Source organism: Apodemus sylvaticus, chromosome 23 (genome assembly GCF_947179515.1).
Source record: "Apodemus sylvaticus chromosome 23, mApoSyl1.1, whole genome shotgun sequence".
NCBI classification, from domain to species: domain Eukaryota; kingdom Metazoa; phylum Chordata; class Mammalia; order Rodentia; family Muridae; genus Apodemus; species Apodemus sylvaticus.
Window position 1 is genome coordinate 30,751,547 of NC_067494.1, and position 22,821 is coordinate 30,774,367.

Sequence of the window (22,821 nt, forward strand, 5' to 3'; positions counted from 1 at the left end):
AAGACAGGGATAGGTTTAGAAGGGCTCCTTTTTTGGGGAAAAAAAAAGATAAAAAGAAAAGGTAGAATTAAAATTTTCCTGGAAAAGAAACTAATCTAGTACATGCTAGAGTAATTATGCAAGAGTAATTATAATCTGTGGCACACTTTGTCTGTGATACAAGTTGAGGAATACACAAATTCTGCCATAGTTTTAAAAATCATATCTCAGGCTTGCTCAGATATAAATCCAGAAAAATGTGGAGGAGGCTATGACAGGCCATTTTAAGGCATCAGGAGGGATGTGTGTTCCGGAGCTAGACTGATGTTTATGCATGCGATTACTTGGAAAGGGTTTATTTAACGCTCCATGTTTTATAATTGGCTCCATTTTTTTAATGTAGCCATGAGAACTTCACCTTATCATATGCACGCCAGGCAGTTTGTTAATGATAACGGTAATGCCCTCTGTTCTGAGAAGTGAAGACCATTCTTGTACCTAAGGGGACCGAGGCTCCTAACCTTTCAAGTCTTGCTCAAGGTCACCTCTTGTTAAGTGGACGGCCCCTGTAGACTGCTCATCTTCAAAACTAACATTCTTTACTTTGTCAATTCGCTTCTTAGGCTAGGAGTTTCTGATTTCTAAGTACTTATATGTCGTTGTGTGTGCCTTCAGTGTTGTGTATACAGAGTGACACAAAAGTAAATGATTCTTAGTTTTTGGTCTTTCAATGTTACAGTTCTATGAACCACGGTCTATATCTAGGTTCTATTAGAAATGGTCACCACATAGAATGAGAGAAGCTGGGTAAAGGTGGGATGTGATAAATCGCTGAACCCACTTTCTTTGAGAACTCCAGGCCCACATGTTTGATTGCTATTTTGTTTTGTGAGGATCGCTGTTCTGACAGGAGACTGAGCTGGAAACATGAGCTTTTGTATTCATTTCAAAATATGTGTGTTGTGACATCAGCCTTCAGAGAACTGATGCCAATGATTTTGCCGTGCTTAGGAAATTACTGAGGTCCACCGACATAATTCCTTATGTAGATTCTGATTTCAGCCTTCTTCCTATTTGATGCAGTTGGTAACACATGCAGATATCCTAGGGAACTATCTGGTCTACCTCTGCCCTGTCTTGTGTAGAGCTTTGGGTATGGGTTCCTCTCCTCTTACTGTGCAGGAACCTAGGAAAGAGATGATCGTAGACAAGCTTAGGTACCCTACTTGTGCACCAGCCTCCAAAGCTGTAAGAAATAAATATGTGCTAATTTGTTATGGCAGCCCAAACTGGGAGACAGAAGGATGGCCGGCATGATGAAGGGTATGTAGCTTCTTACTCTCCTGCCTCAGTTTTGTCCCCACCCCCAGTTCACACTTTGCCAGATACTTTAACATCTCACTCACACTTCTGCACAAGACCTGGTTTCCAATGTGCTTGATCATTTGCTGACACTGATAGTTTATGGGTGTTACTTCCTTTCGAGAAACATGCTAAAACTGGACTCTCTGAATGAGAGGCTGAGAACCCCCTGCAGCTATATGCAAATAACTTTGTGCACCATCTTTGGAGATTCCCACCAGTGTTTGAATTGTGTATATGTCGATTCTCTTGGTGACATCTTTTTACTTTTAAGGAAAGGGTTTGATCGTGTAAGGGCAGCTTGTCATTCCGATTCAAGCCTAGAGAGGAAACGAGGCAATAGAGTCTGAAAAATGTCGCTATTTAGAGTAAAAAGGAGAAAAGAGTAAGAAAGCGAAAAAGAAAGCCATGTAGCATTTTTGTGTATGTTGTTGAATGAGCACTTACATTTATACTTAACTTTGCTACTGAACAGACAATTTGATAGCTAATGACTTTCTCTGCATATTTTGTTTTTTGTTTTTTGTTTTTTGTTTTTTTCTTTCTGTAGTTGGAGGATTTGGACTGTCTGGTGTTGATGCCTTCCTGCTCTCTTCCTATGATATGTATATGTGTGTGATCATTTAGAGAAGGTTTTTTGCTTAGAGCAATGCCATGAGACCATCTTTCGTAGACAATAATTTATGTGTCAGTAACATCTACCTTTCACATCATGGAATACTTGGGAAATAAAAACATTTTACTATCACACTGAATCAAACTGGTGAGGATAGGGGTTATTCAAATGTGAATTCATTGCATCCTCTTTTTGTTATACAGTGATTAGGAAACAGATTAGATATTGAGACTATGGAAACCCACCATGTTTTTAAAAATTGGAGCTGGAGCTGTGGTTCAATGGATTCAGCATAGCATGGGGACCTAAGGATCAGGTCCCAGCACCCATGTAAAAGTCCCCGTGTGGTTGAACATGAGCCTATTCCCAGGGCTGGTTGGGGTAGAGACAGGACTGTCACTGGGGCTTGCTATCTGCCAGCCTACTCTAAGTTGAGTGATCCTGTCTGTATCAAGGGGACAAATTGAAAAGGATACCCAGGGTCTTTCTCTGGCCTTCACACACGCACACACTTAAACACACACACACACACACACACACACACACACAATTTATAATTGAGAACAGTAACCCTTTTGCAAATTTCTAACTTCAGATCGTCAATGGGGCCCCCGATTCAGCTTCTAGATGCTCATTCCTTCAAAATCATTAGACTTGTCATTGATAAGAAAGGTTTATTCAGATAAAAAGGTGCCTCTCCCCCAAAAAGGGCCACACACAAACCGACATTGAACCACAATGGTGATCCTCATTGTTACTGTAACACATTAACATATATCCAGTGGCCAAAACCACACACACACACACACACACACACACACACACACACACACACAAATTCAGTGTTTTAAAGTAAAGTTTAATATGGGTTTTAATGGGTTTAAATAGCTTGTAGCAGTGCTGAGCCCTTTGTGGAAGCTCTTAGAAATTTGTGTGTTTGTGTTTTCTGGCCTTTTCGGTTGTCTGAACACCACATTGCTTGACTGATGCTGGCTCCTCTTTCTCCAAAGCATGTCACCCACCCATCCTTGTTCCCACGGTCGCATCTGTCTGAAGCTGATCCCACTGACTGCCTCTCACCAGGACCCTCATGATCTTAATGAACCACCCAAATCCTATGGGATAAACTGCACCATCACATGTCCCGATGTGTGAAGTCCTGTAGTCACTAATATGCTGTTGAGATTAGCTAACCACAGTTGTTGTGCATAGCCCTGGGGCTAATTGTATTTGATGTTAATTCCATTCTCCTGTCAGGGGCTGCAAAGAAGGAATGAGTCAGCTACTCAGGTGATTTTTTTTTTCTGTAAACCTTCCTCCCACCTTAATTCATATATAGGATTAGCAAAGTATTTTAACAGGCAGGGCTGGAAAGATGGTTCGTAATTAGGAACATGTATGGCTTCTCTGAAGGACCTGAGTTTGGTTCCCAGCACCCATCTGGGCAGCTCAATGAGTTTGGCATCTGTGAACACTTGTACTTACATAGACAGATGCTCGTTCTCACACACACACACACACACACACACACACACACACACACACACATACACACACACACCTAAAAATAATTTTTGAAATCTTTTTAAAAAAATTCAGGATGTTGTTTGTTAATGGTTTGAATAAGCATGCAAGAGTAGCTTTTTAAGATATTTTTGCAAAAATACTTGAAAAGTGGTAATTAATAGGATCCTTTGTTTCAATTCAGTGGAAAATAGTTTTTATTAAAGCTTAGATAGTGCTGAGCAAGCATTTTCCTAATTATAAGTAACGCTGCGACTGGAGACACCCAGTGTGCAAACTCCTCACTGTAATGAAGGCTGGTGTGCTCTCAATGACCTCATGGAATTGCGTCACTAATCATGGACCATGGAAGCAGAACCCATGGTTCCTGCAAGGTGGGGCATTAGCATATTGATTAGCATATTATTCCTGCAAGCCCAAAGGAGCAGGGGCTGCCCTACTCCAGTCCACACCCATCACTTCCTGAGACCCCTTCCTGAGACCCCTTTGAGTTACATCTTAGCAGAGGCCCAGACTCCTGTGGGAGGGGGAGACATATTAATTAGAATATTATTCCAGCAAGCCTAAAGCGGGGATGGGGGGTAGGGGGTAGGGGAGTAGGGGGGGTGGGGGGCTGCCCTACTCCAGTCCACATCCACCACTTCCTGAGACCCCTTCCTGAGACCCCTTTGAGTTACATCTTAGCAGAGGCCCAGACTCCCGGGGGAGGGGGAGCCGTAGCGATGTGGGACTGTGTGGTCAGTAAGTAGAAGGCTGTGTGAAACGCCTTGTCCAGGAGAGGGTTCCAGTGATTTGTGATCACAATTTTCAAAGGACCTGGGAAGGAAGGCTTTGAGAAGAGGAGCCTGGGTCTGAGCATCCACACGGCATGGGGGCGTCTTTTCTGACATAGACACTATTGCCTGTCAGGGTTTCTATTCGGGGACTGAGCAGGTAGTAAACGTTTTTTTATTCTTCAGGGACCTGTTCAGGCCAAAAATAGATCTGCTAAATGCAAGATCCAGAGTCAAGAATAAATTATATCCCTTGAGGTTGTACAAGTTCATTAGTGCATTGCGGAAGGTAGCTCAAATAATTGCTCAAATAAAAGGGTACATTTTAGAAGGCCTATCAAGATAGCATTGGAAGGTAATAGAGCACATCAGGTGATTATATTGATGTTCATTTTTCAAATTATAAATGGCTTTGCTCATTTCAGGCCCTCCTTTGTTTTTTAAGTAATAAATGCAATTATGAAAGTAAAGGTAAGCTCAGACGATGTCAGAGGATAGAGGATTTGTGATTGCCATGATATATTTGCATCATTTCTCCTCTAACCACAACCATCCTTTAAAAAAAAAAGCATATTACCATTTCACAAGTATGATTTGGAAGTTTCCAAACTAACTTTGATAAAGTCTTTTAGAGTAGCGCCAGTGACAAAGAGATACACACTGGTAGGACAGTGACCCAGCCATTAACTGATACCCAGGTGACTCCTGTTTTACCATGTACCAGAAAGCTCTGTGTTTTGCTTACCTAAGAGATGTAATTTTAAATTTAATTTGAAATGTATCTCTGCATTTAATATATTTAATTTTCCTAACTACAGTTTAAGGTCTTTAGGTCTTACAAAATAGGGGCATTGTTGTCTCAAACAGCACTAACAACAAAGTGCTGATTCCAGGGCCCTCAACGGAAGCGCAGGGCTGGGATCTGAACCAGGGCCTCTGGCTCTGAAGCTGCAGCTCTGCTTTCTCCCGTGTTCTAATCCGGCCATCTTATCGGAGGCGTTACATCATCCTGATCCGGCCATCTTATCGGAGGCGTTACATCATCCTGATCCGGCCATCTTATTGAAAGCCTTCTGGGGCTTCCTTTCTATTCTTCCTCTAACAGAAGAACTATTTAAACTACACAGCAGCTGATGTAGCATTCAGGATATCCAGGATATCCAAATCTGGGTTGTCAGATTTGATGTTCAGATTGTTAACCTAGCCTTTACAGGCTAAGCCGTCTCTTTAGCCCACTGACAGCTTCTTTATATGGTCATGGTGGTCTTTAGTGCAGACCTCACAGGTATGGTGTGCGGCTCACCTTTATTGACCAAGTTCATTTACTTCTACTCCATGGGGCTCAAACAAACAGGAGGTGGCTCTTCAGGCCACCACCAGAAAGTGTCTTTGCTTTAAATTTCCCAGGGGACTCCTTACTTTCAAGGTCTTATGGATAGATGAAATATGTGTGAAGATTGTATTTGAGAGTCTCCAGGACCATGGTTGGTTAAGTTACCCGGAGTCTAGGAAACTGCAGGCAGATGATGGATTTATCCACTTACCTTCTTAATGAAACTGAGCACCGAGTTTCAAAAAGCCATATACGACTTACAGTACCTGTGTGTTCTAGGGTACTCTGGAAAGGAATTTTAGGGTCAGGGAAGGGTTTAGAGTAATCTTCAAGGTGATCTTTGCTGATACCTTTTCAGGAAGCCCGTAGCCTGCTCACCTCTTTGTAGTTTCCTTACACCTTCTGAAGCACGTGTCATCTACACTTGCTTGGTCAGCATCCCACATAACAGGTAGCCCTGTGGTCAGGCACAGCCTGTCAGCATCCCCCATGTTCTTGACACTTGTGCAGAAATCACTCATCGCCCATGATGGAGGTGACCCCTGATTAAGATGAGCCTGGCAAGGCTACGTTCCTTTTTTGCTTCTAGAAAATTGGATTTGGCCTGAGTTATAAAATATATTATTCGTGTTATAGCTCAGTGGTTCTCAGGCCTGGCTAGACATTAGAATTACCTAAGGAACTTTTTGAAAAATACCAACTGCCTGGGACTTTTTCCAGAATAATTAAATCATAGCTGCAATGGCTGGAGCCTGGTATTGCATTCCTTCTCAGAGCAAGTGGAGTGCTCAGGAAGGGATGGTAGACCTGAGAAGAAGACGGGAAGACGCAGAGGCGGCTCCTGCCCTGCTGCTGCTATTACTAGAAACGCAATTAGTACTGCTAGTGAAGACATATTAGGTGCCGAATGTATGCAGACACTGTACTCGGTGTTTCCGTAGAACAGCACTAACCTCATGTTTTCCTTATAAGGTGCGAGATTCTTTTGTTTGCAGACAGGCATTATGGAAACCTTTGAGGATGTAGAATACTGCAGTCTGAGCAGACTGACATTCTTTTGAGGTTATACCCAGCTACAAAAGAATGTTTAACCTGCTCGCTGGGTATATATCTGATCTTGGCATTTGAAGCGTCAGTGGCCCTCATATGATTATTAGCCTGTTGGTTCTGCCGATGGAGATCACCATCACTGTGGCGATAACATTGGGATAACACAGCAAACAGCCGTGAGTCCAGATCCTGGCCCTCCTGGTTCCCAGTGTCAGACCTTACCCAAGTGTTTTAAAATAAATCATTGCTGAAAAGAATTTATAAGCAGAGAAATGTTGTGGGAAATATTAAAAATGATTATTTGTATCCTGAGCTATGCCGAGTTCCGTCTGGGCATATGGCTCCAGCGGGGTGTTCTCAACTCGGTGGTCTCTCTTGGTTAGGAGCTCCCGAAACCTCTGTACCACACTCGCTAAGTTCCCTTGGCAGGACGCTGCCACGCCATCCCCACGCAATGCCCACCCACCCCGCAGTCAGCTGTCACAACACCCAACAACCCAGTAGAAACAAAACTTAAGAAACGTATAATTAAGCAGACAGATTTATATATCAATAAATTCTCACCTCACAGGATGCTCACACAATAATTCAGGGCCAATTAATAATGGTACAAACTGCCCACCTAGATTAGACAAGTTACCCCAATTATATCATCCCTCTATGAAGTTATAGCTACTTGAGGCTATTTAAAGCCACGCTGAATCTGAATCATCCTGTTCGTTTGCCTCCATTTTGCTGCCTCCTCTCTCCTGAGTTGTTCTCTGTCCCTGGCAACTTTTAGCTCTGCCTCCCTTTTCCCTGTCCAATCACAGGCCTCCTGCTGCACTAATATTTACATTAATTGGACAGGGAAAATCCTGCCTCAGAGAAACCCTGATAACACAGGGCACCCGGAGACTAATCGTACCTGTGAGCTCAGCTGACTGTGTAAGCTGTAACCTCTGTATACCGAGAGGGAATTCATCTGCAAGGTTTCTCTTATGCTGTATGTGTGGGCTTTCAGAGATGACTCCATTCTGAAGGTTGGCAACGGTACGGTGGGATTTAGGAGGTAGAGGCCCATGAATGTTTTGTCAAGCAAGTACGTTGTTCTTAGCCTTCCTTTTTTCTTTAACCTGTCCAGAATTTAGCTCCAGGCCTAAAGGCACCAAGAACTTGTTTTTACAACTCTCTGAAAATTAGTGCTGAATGTAATCATCTGCAAGGCCAAGCAACTTTGTTACCTGGCAGCCTATTCTGGGCAAAACATTTTGATCACAGCTTGTCCTTTGATGTCTGTGGTGAACAAGTTAATCTGTTGCTTTTTTCAAACATCCTGGCAGTTGTGTTTATCTTACCACATGAAAACTTAATATCCTAGGATTACAACAACAAAAACAAAACTCTATGTAAGTACCAAGAAATTACAGTCATACCTTAGGGGAGACTGATCTGGCTATGTGTACCACAGAAGTACCTGTCTCCCTGTAACCACCTCTACCCTGAACCTGGGTTGCTGGTATTAAGCATTTAGTGCTTCTGGGTTCTGCTAAACCAAGGAAAGGCATGTGTAATGATCCGCTAACGTAGTTATAGGACTCGGGGTCAAGCATCTGCAGTGATGAGCCCTGTACCACTCCTCTGTATGGAGAGAAGTATAGTTGACTCTTTCCTTCAGAACACCATCTGGTTTTGAAAGGCTTCTGTAATGAAGTGAGGGAGGGAAGAAAAAAAGGAGGAGGAAGCTAAGAAGATAATAAATGCTAAGATGAGGTGCATCCTCCTGAAGGGAATGTAGCAACAGTAGGCAGACTGTGAGGGCCTGGTTTCTGCTGTGTTTGCTGGCTGTATAGCCTAGGTGAGACTCCTATGTCACTTTATAAGGTCTCTTTTTAGGGAAAACCATCTTTTTAAAGCCTGTATGGACTGATTGGCTGGCTCAGCACTTAAGAATGTTGGCTGTTCTTGTATAGAACCCAAATTGGGTTCCCAACACCCACATTGGGCAGTTCACAACTACCTGTAAGTCTAGCTATAGGGGGTCCAGTGTCCTCTTCTGGCCTCCAAGGAAACTCACGAACATGCACTTATACACATGTAGATACACACTCAAACACATAGATACAAATTAAATAAGTCTTTAAAAAGAATTACTTAAAGTGCTTGGCAAATAGTAAGCCCTTGGTATGATATCATGTAAAGGTCACAATAGAAACTTCATTCTTATTTGGCAACTAGGTCCGTCTGTAGATTCAGAAGCGTTCTGGAAATGGTAAACAGAGGAGGATGCTGGGAAAACAAGTGCATGCTAGAATTGGCTTAACCACTTCTGTCCAAGGTCTATGGACATCTAACATGCTCATCAGAACTTCTAGGCCTTGATATAATGTTTAGAATTTTAGGAACATTTTGTTCCTAACAACCTTCTGTTGTCATCTCCATCCCTGATGCTTGAGCAACGGACTTGGAGAACATGTTAAATGGAGTGTGTTGATATTGGTGACATTCTCTAGGGGAAAGACACATTCCCACAATGAACAACTATACTGCTCGCACTATTATAGGTATTCCCAAACACTCTTCTAGACATAGGTAACTGTGTTTAGACATACTCTTTTTATTGAGTCTGACATTGACCTTCCTCCTGGTGGAATTTAGCACAATAATAAGCCTCTAACAAATTGTTCATTGTGCTCACACTAAAAGGGTTCCCCCTGCTTTGTCCTGTGCGCGGCAGGTATTTGCACTGTATCTTGTAGGTTAAAGTAGACCTTGCTGTCTGCTTAATATACACACATGGCCAACTAGAGTACAGCGGCTGTGGACACGAGGTGGGTTATAAATCAGAGGACTACAAAGCAAAAGAGACAGATAATGACTCAGAGTGGAAAAATCTGTACGCCAAACCCCACTTATTTATTGCTTTTGGAAAACTATCCCCAGTTGAATTGTCCCTGGCTTAAAACTCTGCTCCCCTTTTTAATTCCAATTTTCTATGTTATTTTTTATGGTGCTCTGTCAAAAGCACCTTTCATCTACTCAAAGTAGGATGTTTATCACATTCCCTAATCTATTATTTACAAGTATCTTGTGCTTCTGGTATCTTTCCGCATTGTTTCCCATATCAAATCCTGCTGTCTTCCTCTGTCGGTGGAGATTTCCCTGGGTTAATGAGTACCCCTGCTGGCTAGGAGCTCCCGGGTAGATGTCTCTATGTGGTCCAATGTCACCAAGTAGCAACATGTGCAGTGACCAGGCTACAAACCAGTCAAGATAGCAAGATGTGTGGCTTTTCAGATGAACAGATGGCCAAAACACACTCTAGAAAACTCAGGTCTTTTATTCTGTCTTCAGTACAAATAGCTATATTGTCATAAGAAAGTTATTAGAGTTCTGTAGGTCTCTGCTTTCCCTTCTGGGAAATGGGAGCAGTTCTAACCCACCTCTGAAACTTGGATCTGCTAAAGCAGTATTTATAAATAAACACTTAGCAAAGCTTCCAGTCTTTCTTTAGTCCTGTGTGTGCGTGGCATGTCATCAACATAGGCACATATGGTCTACATTAAGATGTCTTGTTGAAAGTGTCCCCCCACTTTTATGGAGACCAGGTCTCTCCTTGAACCTAGATCTCTCTGTTCCAGTAGAATGGCCAGCCAGTGAGCCCCTGGGATCTGCCTGTCTTCACCCTGCCAGCATTGAGGTTGCAGGCTGTTGCCACATGCCAGGAGTTTGAAGAGGGTGTGGGGAATCTAAAGGCAGGCTCTCATTTCTGTGCAGCCAACAAGCTCCCTACTGAGTCCTCCCTCCGCCCTCCTGAATCCTTTGTGCTCATTAGGAAGCAATAACCGTGCACTATGAAAACACACCAGCAGGTGGCTATTAATCACATTCAAGCTAAGCTGAGAAGATGAAGGGAAGTTGGCAAGTTCAAGGCAGACTGGAGAAACAGTGCCTGTCTACAAAGCCTGGTTCTAGGCAGCATCCACACCACTTGATTTCCCCCTAACAAAAACGCATTTGTAGAGCTACTGAATCTGGACTGGGAGTGGGTGGGGGCGGGGCAGTCAGTGTGATAGCAAGTCCTGCAGGGAATGGGTGCTCACAGTCTCAGGCCCAGTGGTCCAAAATAAACTCAACAGGTTTCAGATGTGTGCTTCTGCCTGTGAAGGTTTGTGTGCATGCATATCCGTGTGTGTCCCTGCCCAAACTAACCAGATGTATAACATCTGTCTGAATAGAAATATATCTAGAATGCTCTCACCCACCCCTCCCTTTTTGACAGTTTTATACCAGGTTATTTTGGGAGCTAAAATGTTTACCACTCACTGTTCTTTTCCTCCCCTAGGAAATTCTACTTACTTGGATGACCATGGACCACCTCCTAGTAAGGTAAGGTCTTCGCTTGTGGCATTCATATGTGTGTACTCTAGCAGCTTCTGGGCATCTAGTGAAGCCAGCCAGGTCCCTCCCAGCCATGAGTCATTCACAAGCAACCAGTAGCTAGATGGTGTGAAAAGAATCGCCAACTTTAATGATGAGGGGCCTGAAGATAACCCAAGTGACAAGGGAGGAAAAGCCAGCACTCGATCTGTCCTTGTAGTGGCCTGCACACTATGGCCCTGGACCTACTGCAGGCCTTTGCTGATCTCTTCAGCGTTGCTGTGTCCTTATTCATGGCATTGACTAGTTCGTTTGGCTTTTGGCGTGAGCTGCATGGTGGAGCCTCCCCATGGTGTTGGACCTTGGGGCTAGTGCTGGTTCTACCAGACTCTCTCTGGCCTGCTCTAAGTGGATTACTGCAGTCAAGCCCAGTGAACGTCCTCCCAAGTCCAGTGTGCTGGCTGCGCCCACTTCGTTCTTCCTACGAACAGTTGTACTCAACTTTTTGGTGACAGAAAAGTTCATAAATATAATTTCACCACCACTCTATACTTTCTTGAGCTTCATGAAAGCCAATGGCAAACTCCCTGAAATGTGTGTGTGTGTGTGTGGTGGTGCGGGGACAGGATGAAAATGATCTTGGGGTGTGAGGAAAAATACATGTAATGCAGTGTACTCTCCCTATTCTATTATTATTATTATTATTATTATTATTACTATATTTGCTTTACACCCCAATATCAGCCCCCTCTCCTCCCAGTACTCCCTCATACAGGTCCTCCCTCCCCACCTCCCCCCTCCTCTGAAAATGGGGAGCCCCCCAGAGTTACCCCTCACCCCCCACTCATCAAGTCACTGCAAGACTAGGTGAGTCCTTTCCCACTGAGGCCAGACAAGGCAGCCCAGTGAGGGGAACAGACAGGATCCATAGGCAGGTAACAGATTCCGGGGCAGCCCCCATTCCAGTTGTTGGGAGACCCACCTCAAGTCAAAGTTGCACATCTGCTACGCATGTCCAGGGGCAGGTCTCTTATGATTCTTTTCTGTTGTTGGAAGCAATGGTGCTAGCTGGTCAGCCCTCGGAAGAGGAAGTCAGTCGCAATTGACAAAATCAAAAGTTAGTCACCATATACCTGCCCGTCTCATTTTAGCAGTTTTTACAGCTGGGCTCTGGAAGCCTAGAAGTCCTGGTGCTGGGTTTCTTAATCTTTGACGCCTGAAGGCAATGTCTGCCAGGCACAGATGTAACAGTGCTGAGAGGATAAGATGTTTAAACCTCCACCACACTTTAGAGTGTGAGCTTTGCAGGCAGATTGTTTTTGTTGTTGTGTTTGGTTGTCGCTGAGACAGAGTTCCCTATCGCTCGAGCTGGCCGTGACCTCACTGTGTAGTTGAGGCGGACCTTGGATTTCTGATTTTGTCTACAGAATGCTAGGACTGCAGCCATCCACCAAGTCACTACATTTTGCTTTATGTGATGTTTGGAACCAAACCCAGGACCTTAAGCATACTAGGCAAGCACTCTAGAAACTGAGCTACGTACCCAACCCTTTGACAAACCATTTCTGAAAGTGTATTGGTTCTGACACTTTGCATGACACTGAGTGCATTATTTAATATTCCGAGCCTCGTTTTTTTTTTTTTTTTCCCCCTGGGTGGAATTTCACTAAAATCACAGCCTGGAGCATAGGATGTCTGAACATCATTCAGCACAACACAGAAAAGTCATAATCAGTAAATCAGCAATGACCTGTGCTTACCTGACGGGGATCACATTAAGGTTATAGAGGAATTGCAGAGTAGGGTTCACCCTAATTGAAGGTGTCCTGTTGTTTGATCCAGTGTGTGCCTTTGTGTTGTTTGGGATGTTACAGACAACAGAAATACAAATGGAAAACAACAAGGAAAATGGCCTCCAAAAGGACTTTGTCTGACACATGCATCTCATGTCCTTGTACAACCCTGAGTTCACAGTGGCACTGGATCACAGGGCCCAGAGCTGGGATCTGAATGTGAACTCCTGGTTCTCAGCCCAGTTCTTCCCATGACGCTGGAACTCACATCTGACCGAGCATCAGAGTTGCCTAGAGCCTTATTAAAATATATGGTTTGCTGTCTAACGGGTTAGACCCAGGAATCAGTATTTCTGACAGGTTTCCAGGATGCTCACAGCACAGATCTGCAATTCATATTTGAGAACAGTTTCTAAAGACCAGGGCAAAGAAAAACATGACCCCAGACCTTTGGTGTGTTCTTCTCCCTGCCTGGCTCATTATGTAAAGGTTACTTATTAATAAAATGATGATTCACTGTCATTAAGGGTTTGGGATTTTAGTTGTAAGTGAAACATTTTTCACTTGGTCAACAACCTGCCCAGGAGGGAGGTTCCTTATTGAAGGGAAGGGCTGCATGTGTCCTATGGGACATCTCCATACCTCACTGCTTCTTTTCTTGGTGGGGGAAGCTGTGGTTTCATTCCCATGACCTTGCCTGATGTCAGACCAGTGAGGTAAGGACACTCATTGCCAGTCTGCTGCCTGGTTGTCTGGGCTTTTACTTTGAGTGCAGTCTGATAAACCAGGTTTTCCCTGGACAGAAGACGCAGGCCGACTTGCCTTTGTAAGTTAGACTCTTTAGTGACAAGACTATAACAGTGGATAAAACCACTACTTGTATGTGAATGTATTTTCTCTGTGCTTCTGATTTCTGATGGACTGAAAGTGGACTCTAGAAGTAATGACTGCAGCCTTGGAGATTAAGGTCCCGAGCATCCCCTGGGGCAGAAGGTGAACTATTTAGGTCTGCAGACTCCCTGACTTAGGAAGAGATATGGTGGTGCCCAGAGGATAAGGGCTCACGTTCACACATGTCTGGCCTCTAGAATGAGCCCACCCCAGCAGAAGAAAGTCGGAGGGAGGCCAGACCCTGATTTTCATATTCGCTTAGCACTCAGAAATAACTTCTTGATGCCAAGACCGAGGGTTGTGATCTTGATAAAATAAAAAATTTTAAGTCCTGAAAATGCACCGAGTTACCACAAGCTCCCTTTTATTAAAAGTTCAAGCCAGCAAGTTTCACATTCCACAAAGTACTAGCCATGTGGGGAACGGGCGTGCCACCCCGAGTACGCTGGGCCCGTTCCTCCTCTCTCCAGGATTTTCATCTGAGAAAAATGAACGCCTGTGATTTCCACTTGGTTTTGAAATCATCTTGGACCTCACAGCTCCCGTCAGTCTTTGTGTGAAGCCTTTATTGAAAGCTGAAGCTAATGCTTTTCTTTTTTATTTCTTTTTGGTTGACACCCACTTTTTACTGCCACCGTGTTATATAAGGCTGGAACCCCCTGAGAATGAACACTTGTGAACAAAATGAGAAGATATTCTTGAATACAAAACCAGGCACAGAAATATCACATATGGTGTGCTAGCCAGATCCACAGCGAAAGGCGTGGCAGGTTTCTAATGCTTTTCTGTTTTCAGGCAGTAGGATTGCAAGAGATTTTTCGGTTTTTCTCTCTGTTTTATGCTTTTGGTGTCTAATTGGAGCTCATTAAAGTAATGCCCAATTATTGGAAATGCCAGGGAAAGCAGTTTCTAGGGTAGGGAAGACTGAAGTTGAGTCTAAGGAGCGATCCACTGAACTGCTCGTTCCATAGGACATTTCCTGGGACGCTTCCTCCCTCGCTGGTGGGAGCAGCAGCCATTAGCACTGATGAGTTCTGTTGATAGTAAGTGACTACAAGTTATCATTTCACATGTCTGGGCCTCCCATATATGACAGACAGAGGAAGGGACCTGTTTTATGCAACTCCAGGATAATAAAATCACCGCCCCCCCCCCAGCTGATCTGTGTTTCTTCCTGTGTGCCAAAGCTCTGCCAAGCACTTAGCATGTAAAATGTGCTGTCTATCAAGCTCTATAAAAAAGGAAGTTTTGGGGATTTTTGTTTTGTTTTGTTTTTTGTTTTTTGTTTGTTTGTTTTTCTGGTTAATCTTTATTGTACAGATAAGAGATCTGAATCCTAAGGAGGTTGACTAATTTCCCAAAGGTCAGACTTCAGATTCTGTCCCAGGATTGTACAGTTCCATGGCTGATGCCTTTAGTCATTTCAAAATGACTAGCAGAAATACAATCAATTTTTTTTCCTTTTTTTGTGGCGTTTTACATGCTAAGAACCTAGTAGTTTGATTAGGGCATAGAAATTTAGCCTCCAGGCTGGAGAGATGGCTTAGTGTTGTGGAACACTGAGGTCCAGAATTTAATTCCCAGCAACCACATTGTGGCTCACAATCATCTGTAATCTGTAAAGGGGATCCAGTGCCCCTTTCTGGTGTGTTTGAAGATAACTACTGTGTACTCATATAAATGTAAAATAAAGAAATCATTAAAAAAATAAAGCTTAAAAATTTAGCCTTCAGTTTGCAGAAAAAAAATATCCATCATCATTTTCCATTTGATTTCAAGGAATATTTTCAACTTTTTAAAGTCAACTTTCCATGTCTATTTTATCTGATTTTTTTCCCTAGTTATTTTTGGTATGCCTATTTTCATCAATTGTATATATTTTTTAAAAAATTGTTTATTTTATGTATATGAGTCTTTAGAGTCTTTAGACAAACCAAAAGAGAACATCAGATCCCATTACAGATGGTTGTGAGCCACCATGTGGTTGCTGGGACTTGAACTCAGGACCTCAAGAGCAGTCAGTGCTCTTAACTGCTGAGCCATCTCTCCAGCCCCAGTTGTATAATTTCCAGCCATATAGATGGCAATACCATTCTGTGTCCACATAGACAAACGGGTCATGCCTTGTTCTTTTCAAAGAAGAATGATGTTCTTCCTCCTAGATGACTGCACAAAAAAGCCGCATGTCCTTCTCATCCAGATAACTGAGTCTTGCTCTGTGAGAATTAATTGAGGCTGCCATCTTGTGAAGATTTCCTCACCCTTGCTCATCTTCAGTGTTGCCTGACAGTTATCGTTCCAATTTTAGTATATGTGCTGCCGAAGCGAGCACTGCCTGACAGTTCTAATCTCTGCTTCCTCTAGCGCAGTGGGTCCCACCCTTCCTTATCTTGTGACCCATTATTAATACAGTTCCTCATGTTGTGGTGACCCCCAACCTAAAATTATTTTTGCTGCTACTTCATAACAGTAAATTTGCTACTGTTATGAATCCCAATACAAAAAGCCGATATGCAGGATATCTGACCCTGGGAAAGGGTCATTCCACACCCAAAGGGGATATCTGACCCACAAGATTGAGAACCACTGCTAGTGCTTCCGGAATCTCTCTTGTCTGGTTGCATTGGTGTTAGAGGCAAGAATTGGCATTTCTAAATACTCTTTAATGTAAGTTAAAAAACAAACTACGCGGGATGTTGAGGATGTGGCTATGTGCTTGCCTACCATGTAAAGTTCTTGGGTTCAATCCTTAGCACCACTGAAGAAAAGGGAAGAGAGAGAAATAGAGAGGGAGAGGGAGAGAGAGCGAGCACGTTACAAAGGCAGTCTCTCCACTCATTTCTATCCCCTGGAGATCTTCTGGAAAGAATGATGTGATACTTTGGTTCCCACAATGACCAGTGTGAAGGATGATAGAACAATGGCTGTTTATTTCACTAATGAACCATTACCACAGGCCCACACCATTTAGTATACTAGCTGCTAACATTTGCATGGAAATCTAAGAAGTAAACCTCTAATTGCACTGGCCCCATTTCAAGCTCTCCGTGATCACATGTGACCAGTTTCTCTTGTGTTGGAGGCCACAGAATAACTTTCTATCATTCTTTCATTTCTTTCTGGGTCATAGTCTTTTGAAAATGTCTCATGGTAATTGAGGCTTCATGGAAGAGCTATTATTCTCAGGATAAAACAGTCCTGTATAGTTTTCCTTCCTTCCTTCCTTCCTTCCTTCCTTCCTTCCTTCCTTCCTTCCTTCCATGCTTTGTAAATCCATATAGAAAATACAAAGTAGAAGTTTTCTTCTCTTTAAAAATTAGGATAGCTCAAAAAACCATTAAAATTGGCTCCAGTGAGTTCTGGTTTATGTTCAAGGTCCAGCTATATAACTGATATCTACTTTTGTATCCGGGACCACTGTCATATATAATAACACTATCTATGAGATATATATTAATCTATTCTTGATATCAAAACACTATATATGTATATATATGCATATGTGGTTTGCCTATTCTCATTTTATTATGTCTGTAAAGGTCTTTCTAAATAAGACCACATTTGCTGAGAGCTAGATTTGCAGGCGTGTATCACCAAAGCAGGAAGATAAGAAGTTCAACATAGTTTCATCGTGATTTTGAGGCCGGCAAATGTGATTTCACTTAGAAAGAAGATCTATGCAGGCATGATAAAATGAGGCTGTAGCAAACCTGAAGTGCATTATGACTGAGGGTTTATAAGAGGGGACTTGGGTTGAGGGACAGAAATACATTCGAGAATGATGTGTTCTCCCCAGGCTTACCAGGGACCCCTGCAGCCTAGAGAAGGGCTTGGGGCAGACTGCTCCTCTGGGATCCCAAAGTGCAGAAAATTCTGCATGCACCTCATTTCAGACCTCTACCTTCTGACCAATGAGTGATCACGTCCTATCTTCATAAACCACCCAGTGTTTGGTACTTTGGTAAGGCAGTACTAGGCAGAAATATAAACGGGCTTAATTTAATCTTTTATTTTTTTATTTTTATTGGTTATTTTATTTACATTTCAAATGTTATCCCCTTCCTGTTTAATCTTTAGTGACCATAATAACATTTGTCATTGAGTGATGTTATGTGTTACTCGATTTAAGAAATGGTGAGACCACTGTTAGAAAGCTTAACAAAGGGAGGAGCTGTGGTCCTCCACTGGGCATGGCCTCTTGGGGAGGTGGAACAGGAGGAGTTTGACTGTGTTTACCCCATGCCTGGGCATGTCCTGGGCTATAGGGAAGCTCTGAGACACCGCTCCAGGGGTAGGGAAGTGCAGTCTGAGATGTGGGAAAGCCAGAGCTGGTTGGGGGTGGTCCACCAGCCACCAAGGAGGCCTGGGCTGTGGGATCCTCAGGCTCTTGGACCTCCAGGCACCCATTGCTGGGAGTCACAGAAGAGCAGAGAACAGAGTTGGGGCCTGTGAGCTGGGGACAGGGTGTGGCCCAGCAGGGAGAACAAGGGAGGTCCAGCTTGTCCCAGTTGGTAATTGTCCTCAGCTTGGTGGAGGCAGGCTTGGTGCTGATTGTGGTCCAGAGCCTAGAGAGACCTTCTATGGGAGAATTAAGCTGCAGCTGTAGTCGGCTTCCCAAGGCCAATCATAGATGAAAAGGATAGTCTGTGGTTCTAAACGGTTTATTGGTTGTTCATTGGCAAAAAATGGATGAAGAATAATGTGCCACACCCATCTTCTCAGGGCGAGCCTGAGCTTAAATACCTTCTGCAGGGAGGAACGGCTGGGAAGGGAAAGCTGATTGGCTAAGTCCTCCTGGTCGCTAGGTACCTCATTAGCATGGAGAACTCTGTTTTGGGTCCCGCTTGACCATAGGACACCTTTCTTTAAATGAGGATCAGGACACGTGTTCCAAGTCAGGAGTCTGGCAGGGAACTGGAGTCGCCTAAGCCTCAGGTGTGTGTCCACCGACTCTCCAGCTCTTAACCTGTTCTACCTTACCCAGCTTCCTGGCATGGTTTTACATCCCACAAACAACATTTGCCATTACTCAGCTCTCAGGGTGTCCTCAATCCCCATCCCTCACTGTTCCTTATAACCCATTTTATATAAAGAATTTGTAGCCGGGCGGTGGTGGTGCACGCCTTTAATCCCAGCACTCTGGGAGGCAGAGGCAGGCGGATTTCTGAGTTTGAGGCCAGCCTGGTCTACAGAGTGAGTTCCAGGACAGCCAGGGCTACACAGAGAAACCCTGTCCTTAAAAACAAAAATAAATAAATAAATAAATAAATAAATAAATAAATAAATAAATAAATAAATAAATAAATAAATAAATGATTTTCTATTCATTTTAAATCAATATTCAGCTGTTTATCATGTCAGTGGCTGCTTTGCCTGCCTGTAAGTGCACCACATTCATCCAGGAGCCATGGAGATTAGAAGAGGGGGTCAGATGCCCCTGGAATTGGACTTATAGATAATTGTGAGCTGCCGTGTGGGTGCTGGGAATTGACCCTGGATCTCCTGTAAGAACAGCCAGTGCTCCTAACTGTGGAGCCATCTCTCCAGCCTCTTGCTGATTTATTATCCCTAACACTCACTCTAGTTTCTATTTGAAATTAATTTCTACCGTTCAAATTGCCTTTTTTTTAATGCACGTGATATGTCCTGTAGCATCATATTTTTCTCTAAAAAGAACCTTGGTCAACAGTTCATTTAGGAGAAGTCTACTGAAGATAGGCGTCTTTCTGCTCAGGGGTGGGGGGGCTAGGAAGGTAACAGAGAAAAACAGAAACAAAGTCTTCTGACCTTTTAAAGAACACGGACTTATTTCTGCAGACTTCTCAGCCAAACAGTTAACAACACAACTGTCAAAATCTTAGGGAAGATTTTATCCTTATCTCTGTTTCATTCCCTGCCCCCCAACAACTTTTAGTTGTGAGACTTAAAAAAAAAATTAGTCCTGAGTAAGGATAACTGAATTTCATTGTTTTCTTAGAGTCTATAAAGGAAAACCAAAATAGTTTATAATTGTGATAGGTAGGTCCCCTGAAGGGTTTGAACCCACGATTGTCTTCAGTACTGTTGGGCCAAGCTTCAGTCAGTTTGGAGAAGGTTTCCAAGTCTAGAAAGTGCCTTGCCCTGGGAGCTTGGGAGCTCTTTCAGTCCTGTTTCTAGCTCCTCCATTGGGGACCCTGTGCTCAGTCCAATGGTTGACTGAAAGCATCCACCTCTGTATTTGTCAGGCACTGGCAGAGCCTCTCAGGAGACAGCTATATCAGGGTTCTGTCAGCGAGCACTTGTTGGCATCCACAATAGCGTCCGTGTTTGGTGACTGTGTATGGGATGGATCTCCAGGTGGGGCAGTCTCTGGATGGCCTTTCCTTCAGTCTCAGTTCCACACTTTGTTTCTGTATCTCCTCCCATGGGTATTTTGTTCCCCCTTCTAAGAAGGACTAAAGTATCCATACTTGGGTCTTCCTTCTTCTTGAGCTTCAAGAGTACACATGGAGGAACCCATGACTCCAGCTGTATACATAGCAGAGGATGACCTTGTTGGACATCAAAGGGAAGAGAGACCCTTGGTTCTGAGAAGGTTCAATGCCCCAGTATAGGGGAATGCCAGGATAGGGAAACAGAAGTGGGTGGGTTAGTGAGTAGGGGGAGGGGGATGGGATGGGTTTTGGAGGGGAAATCAGGAAAGGTGATAACATTTGAAATGTAAATAAAGAAAATATCTAATAAAACTAAAGTGCCTTTTCCCTGAAGGTGGATTACTGAAACTCACGCACACTCACACACACACATACACACACACACACACTCTCCTTTGTTGAGAATCACCTTATACTAGGAAGATGAGGGCTGAGATTCAAGAGAATAATGCATTTCTTATTTCTATCCTCCAAGCCTCCAAACCATTCACCTCGTTTTCTTCCTGTCTATGATGTCCTGGGAGAAGGATCAATCCATGGTGAAGTTGGATTTTGTGCAGCCAGCCATGGTGTAAACTCTTGATAGGTGGCAGGCTCAGGCTCCGGCCTTCCTGTGCCTCACAACAGAGCCCCTGTATTCAAGGCCCTCAATACCTGGCTATCTTTCACAACTGGAGTTCTCCAGTTTATAATATCCTCTCATCTTAAAGGCCAAATGAATGAAAACTCATTGAAGATATTTTAACATTACAAGGTATTCTAAATAGAAAATAATAGCAAGGCTAACAAATACACACATGATAACATCATTTATACTTAACAAGGCCCTAACTTGTCAGACTCTACATTGTGACTTGTCTATTTTTGCTTTCATACTAAGGAATAACAGAAGCTGGGCAGTGTGGAAATATCAGACCCTCAGTTCAAATCCTAATGATGTAACGACTCCTCTGGTTTCCCTAGCAAGACTGAATACTTTTCTTGAGTTTCAGTTTCCTGTTTCTAGAACAGTAGTTCTAAACCTGTGGGTCGTGACCCCTTTGGAAGATAGAATAGCACTTTGACAGGAGTTGCCTAAGTCTGTCAGAAAGCAGAGTTGATTCACATTATGATTCACAACAGTAGCAAGATTACAGTTATGAAGTAGCAACGAAAATAATTTTATGGTTGGGATGTGTCACCTTAGTTTGAGGAACTGTATTGAGGGGTTGCAGTACTAGGAAGGTTGAGAACCATGGTCTGTAAGGTGGTAGTGACTGCCTCAAGGGTGTAAGGTTACGTGAAATAGCTAGAAAGCACCTAGCATGTGCCAGGAACATCGTAAGCACTCAGCCACAAGTCTTTGGTAATATAAAGGTTTCTTTTTCAAAACTCCTTGCAGTCTCTGATAATTCAGTTTGCTTCCAGCCTTCCATTTCATCAACACATTTTCTTTGGATTTTTTAAAAGCAGTTGACAGCCAGGCAACAGGCCTCCTCATCCATAAGGAACGTTTAGGACTCAGAGGACATTAGTCCTCTGAGCTGGTTCAGGCCACTAAGCATGGCCTTCCACAATCCCTCACCAGATTTTGTTTCTTAAGCATCTGTCTGTGTTCAAATGTGACTTTACCTGAAGTACTTTTTAAAGAAAAGCTACAGAAGTGAGTGTGCTTTTTGTTTTATAGACGAATCAATTGCACAGAATAATAGGGTTGTGTTTAATGATTCGTGGGAAATATATTAGGTATAGAGAAAGAACTTAACAAGGCAGAATAAGGGGAAGAGTTGAAATCAGCCTCGCTCTAATGAGCATGACCTTGAACATGTCCTCACTGCACCCTCCTTTCTCTCTTCCTTGTTTTGATTGTTTCAAATGATAAGAAAAGTCATGGCTTGAACATTTCAGTTGTAAATAACTCCAAAAGCCTCCAAGGCCAGCGTGTGCTATAATGAACTCTCTGGAGTTCTCAGTGAGATGGGTCACTTACAGCTCAGTAGGCAAAATAACCTTCACAAGGGAAACAGGTCAACCTTACATAACAGTGACTGTTTCCTCTCAAAGTCACCCATATCCCCCACCCTTCACACCCATCCCTGTTCTTAAGCCATTAATGTGGAAGTGTTTGGACCAGCCAAAATGCCTCCCCAGAGGTCAGCTTTCAGTAGAAGTATGTGCCCAAGTTCAGACGCAAAACCTTTTCTAAATTTGTCCATTTTATGAGCATGTCATGTGTTCCCAAGAACATTATGGGCCCATTTCTCCCTTAGTAATTTAATGCTAAACTAATCATATCTTCATCATTTCTGAAAAATTCTGGGCAGCCACAACCTTAAAAAATATTTTGTTTTATGTAACTCTTGTTTTAGCATCTTCTGCACCTCATTCCCGATGGACCAGTTACTACTGGAAAGAGGTCAGCGTTCTCTAAGCCTTAAATGTTATTTACGCACGCATATATCATAGTAGTGCATGCATGGACGTTAGAAGACAATGTGGGCACCCACTCTGATCCCGCCTGCCGTCTCACCTCATCTCATCCCGAGGACATCCCAGCATTCTCCAAATCTGAACAAAACCAGCAGTGCCAGCTACAGCGGAGGCTTTAGTTGGCTGTGGGGTTGGGGTGTCTTGGACAGTAGAACACAGACATGTGGAAATAGAACTCTTGTTGGAAAGTGTATTTAACCACGAAATTGCTTCAGTTAGTTGAGAAAAATTCATCCTGCAGTTCTTGGGCAACAAGACA

At 43.3% G+C, this 22,821-nt stretch overlaps 1 protein-coding gene across 1 annotated transcript in view; it reads left to right on the forward strand.

Moving 5' to 3' along the window:
- The window catches only part of Ust (uronyl 2-sulfotransferase), a 299,479-nt gene that overhangs the window by 106,890 nt on the left and 169,768 nt on the right, over positions 1-22,821 (forward strand). Inside the window, exon 2 of the mRNA XM_052169319.1 lies at positions 10,962-11,005. Coding sequence (XP_052025279.1) covers positions 10,962-11,005 — 44 coding nt within the window. The remainder of the gene's footprint in view (positions 1-10,961; positions 11,006-22,821) is intronic.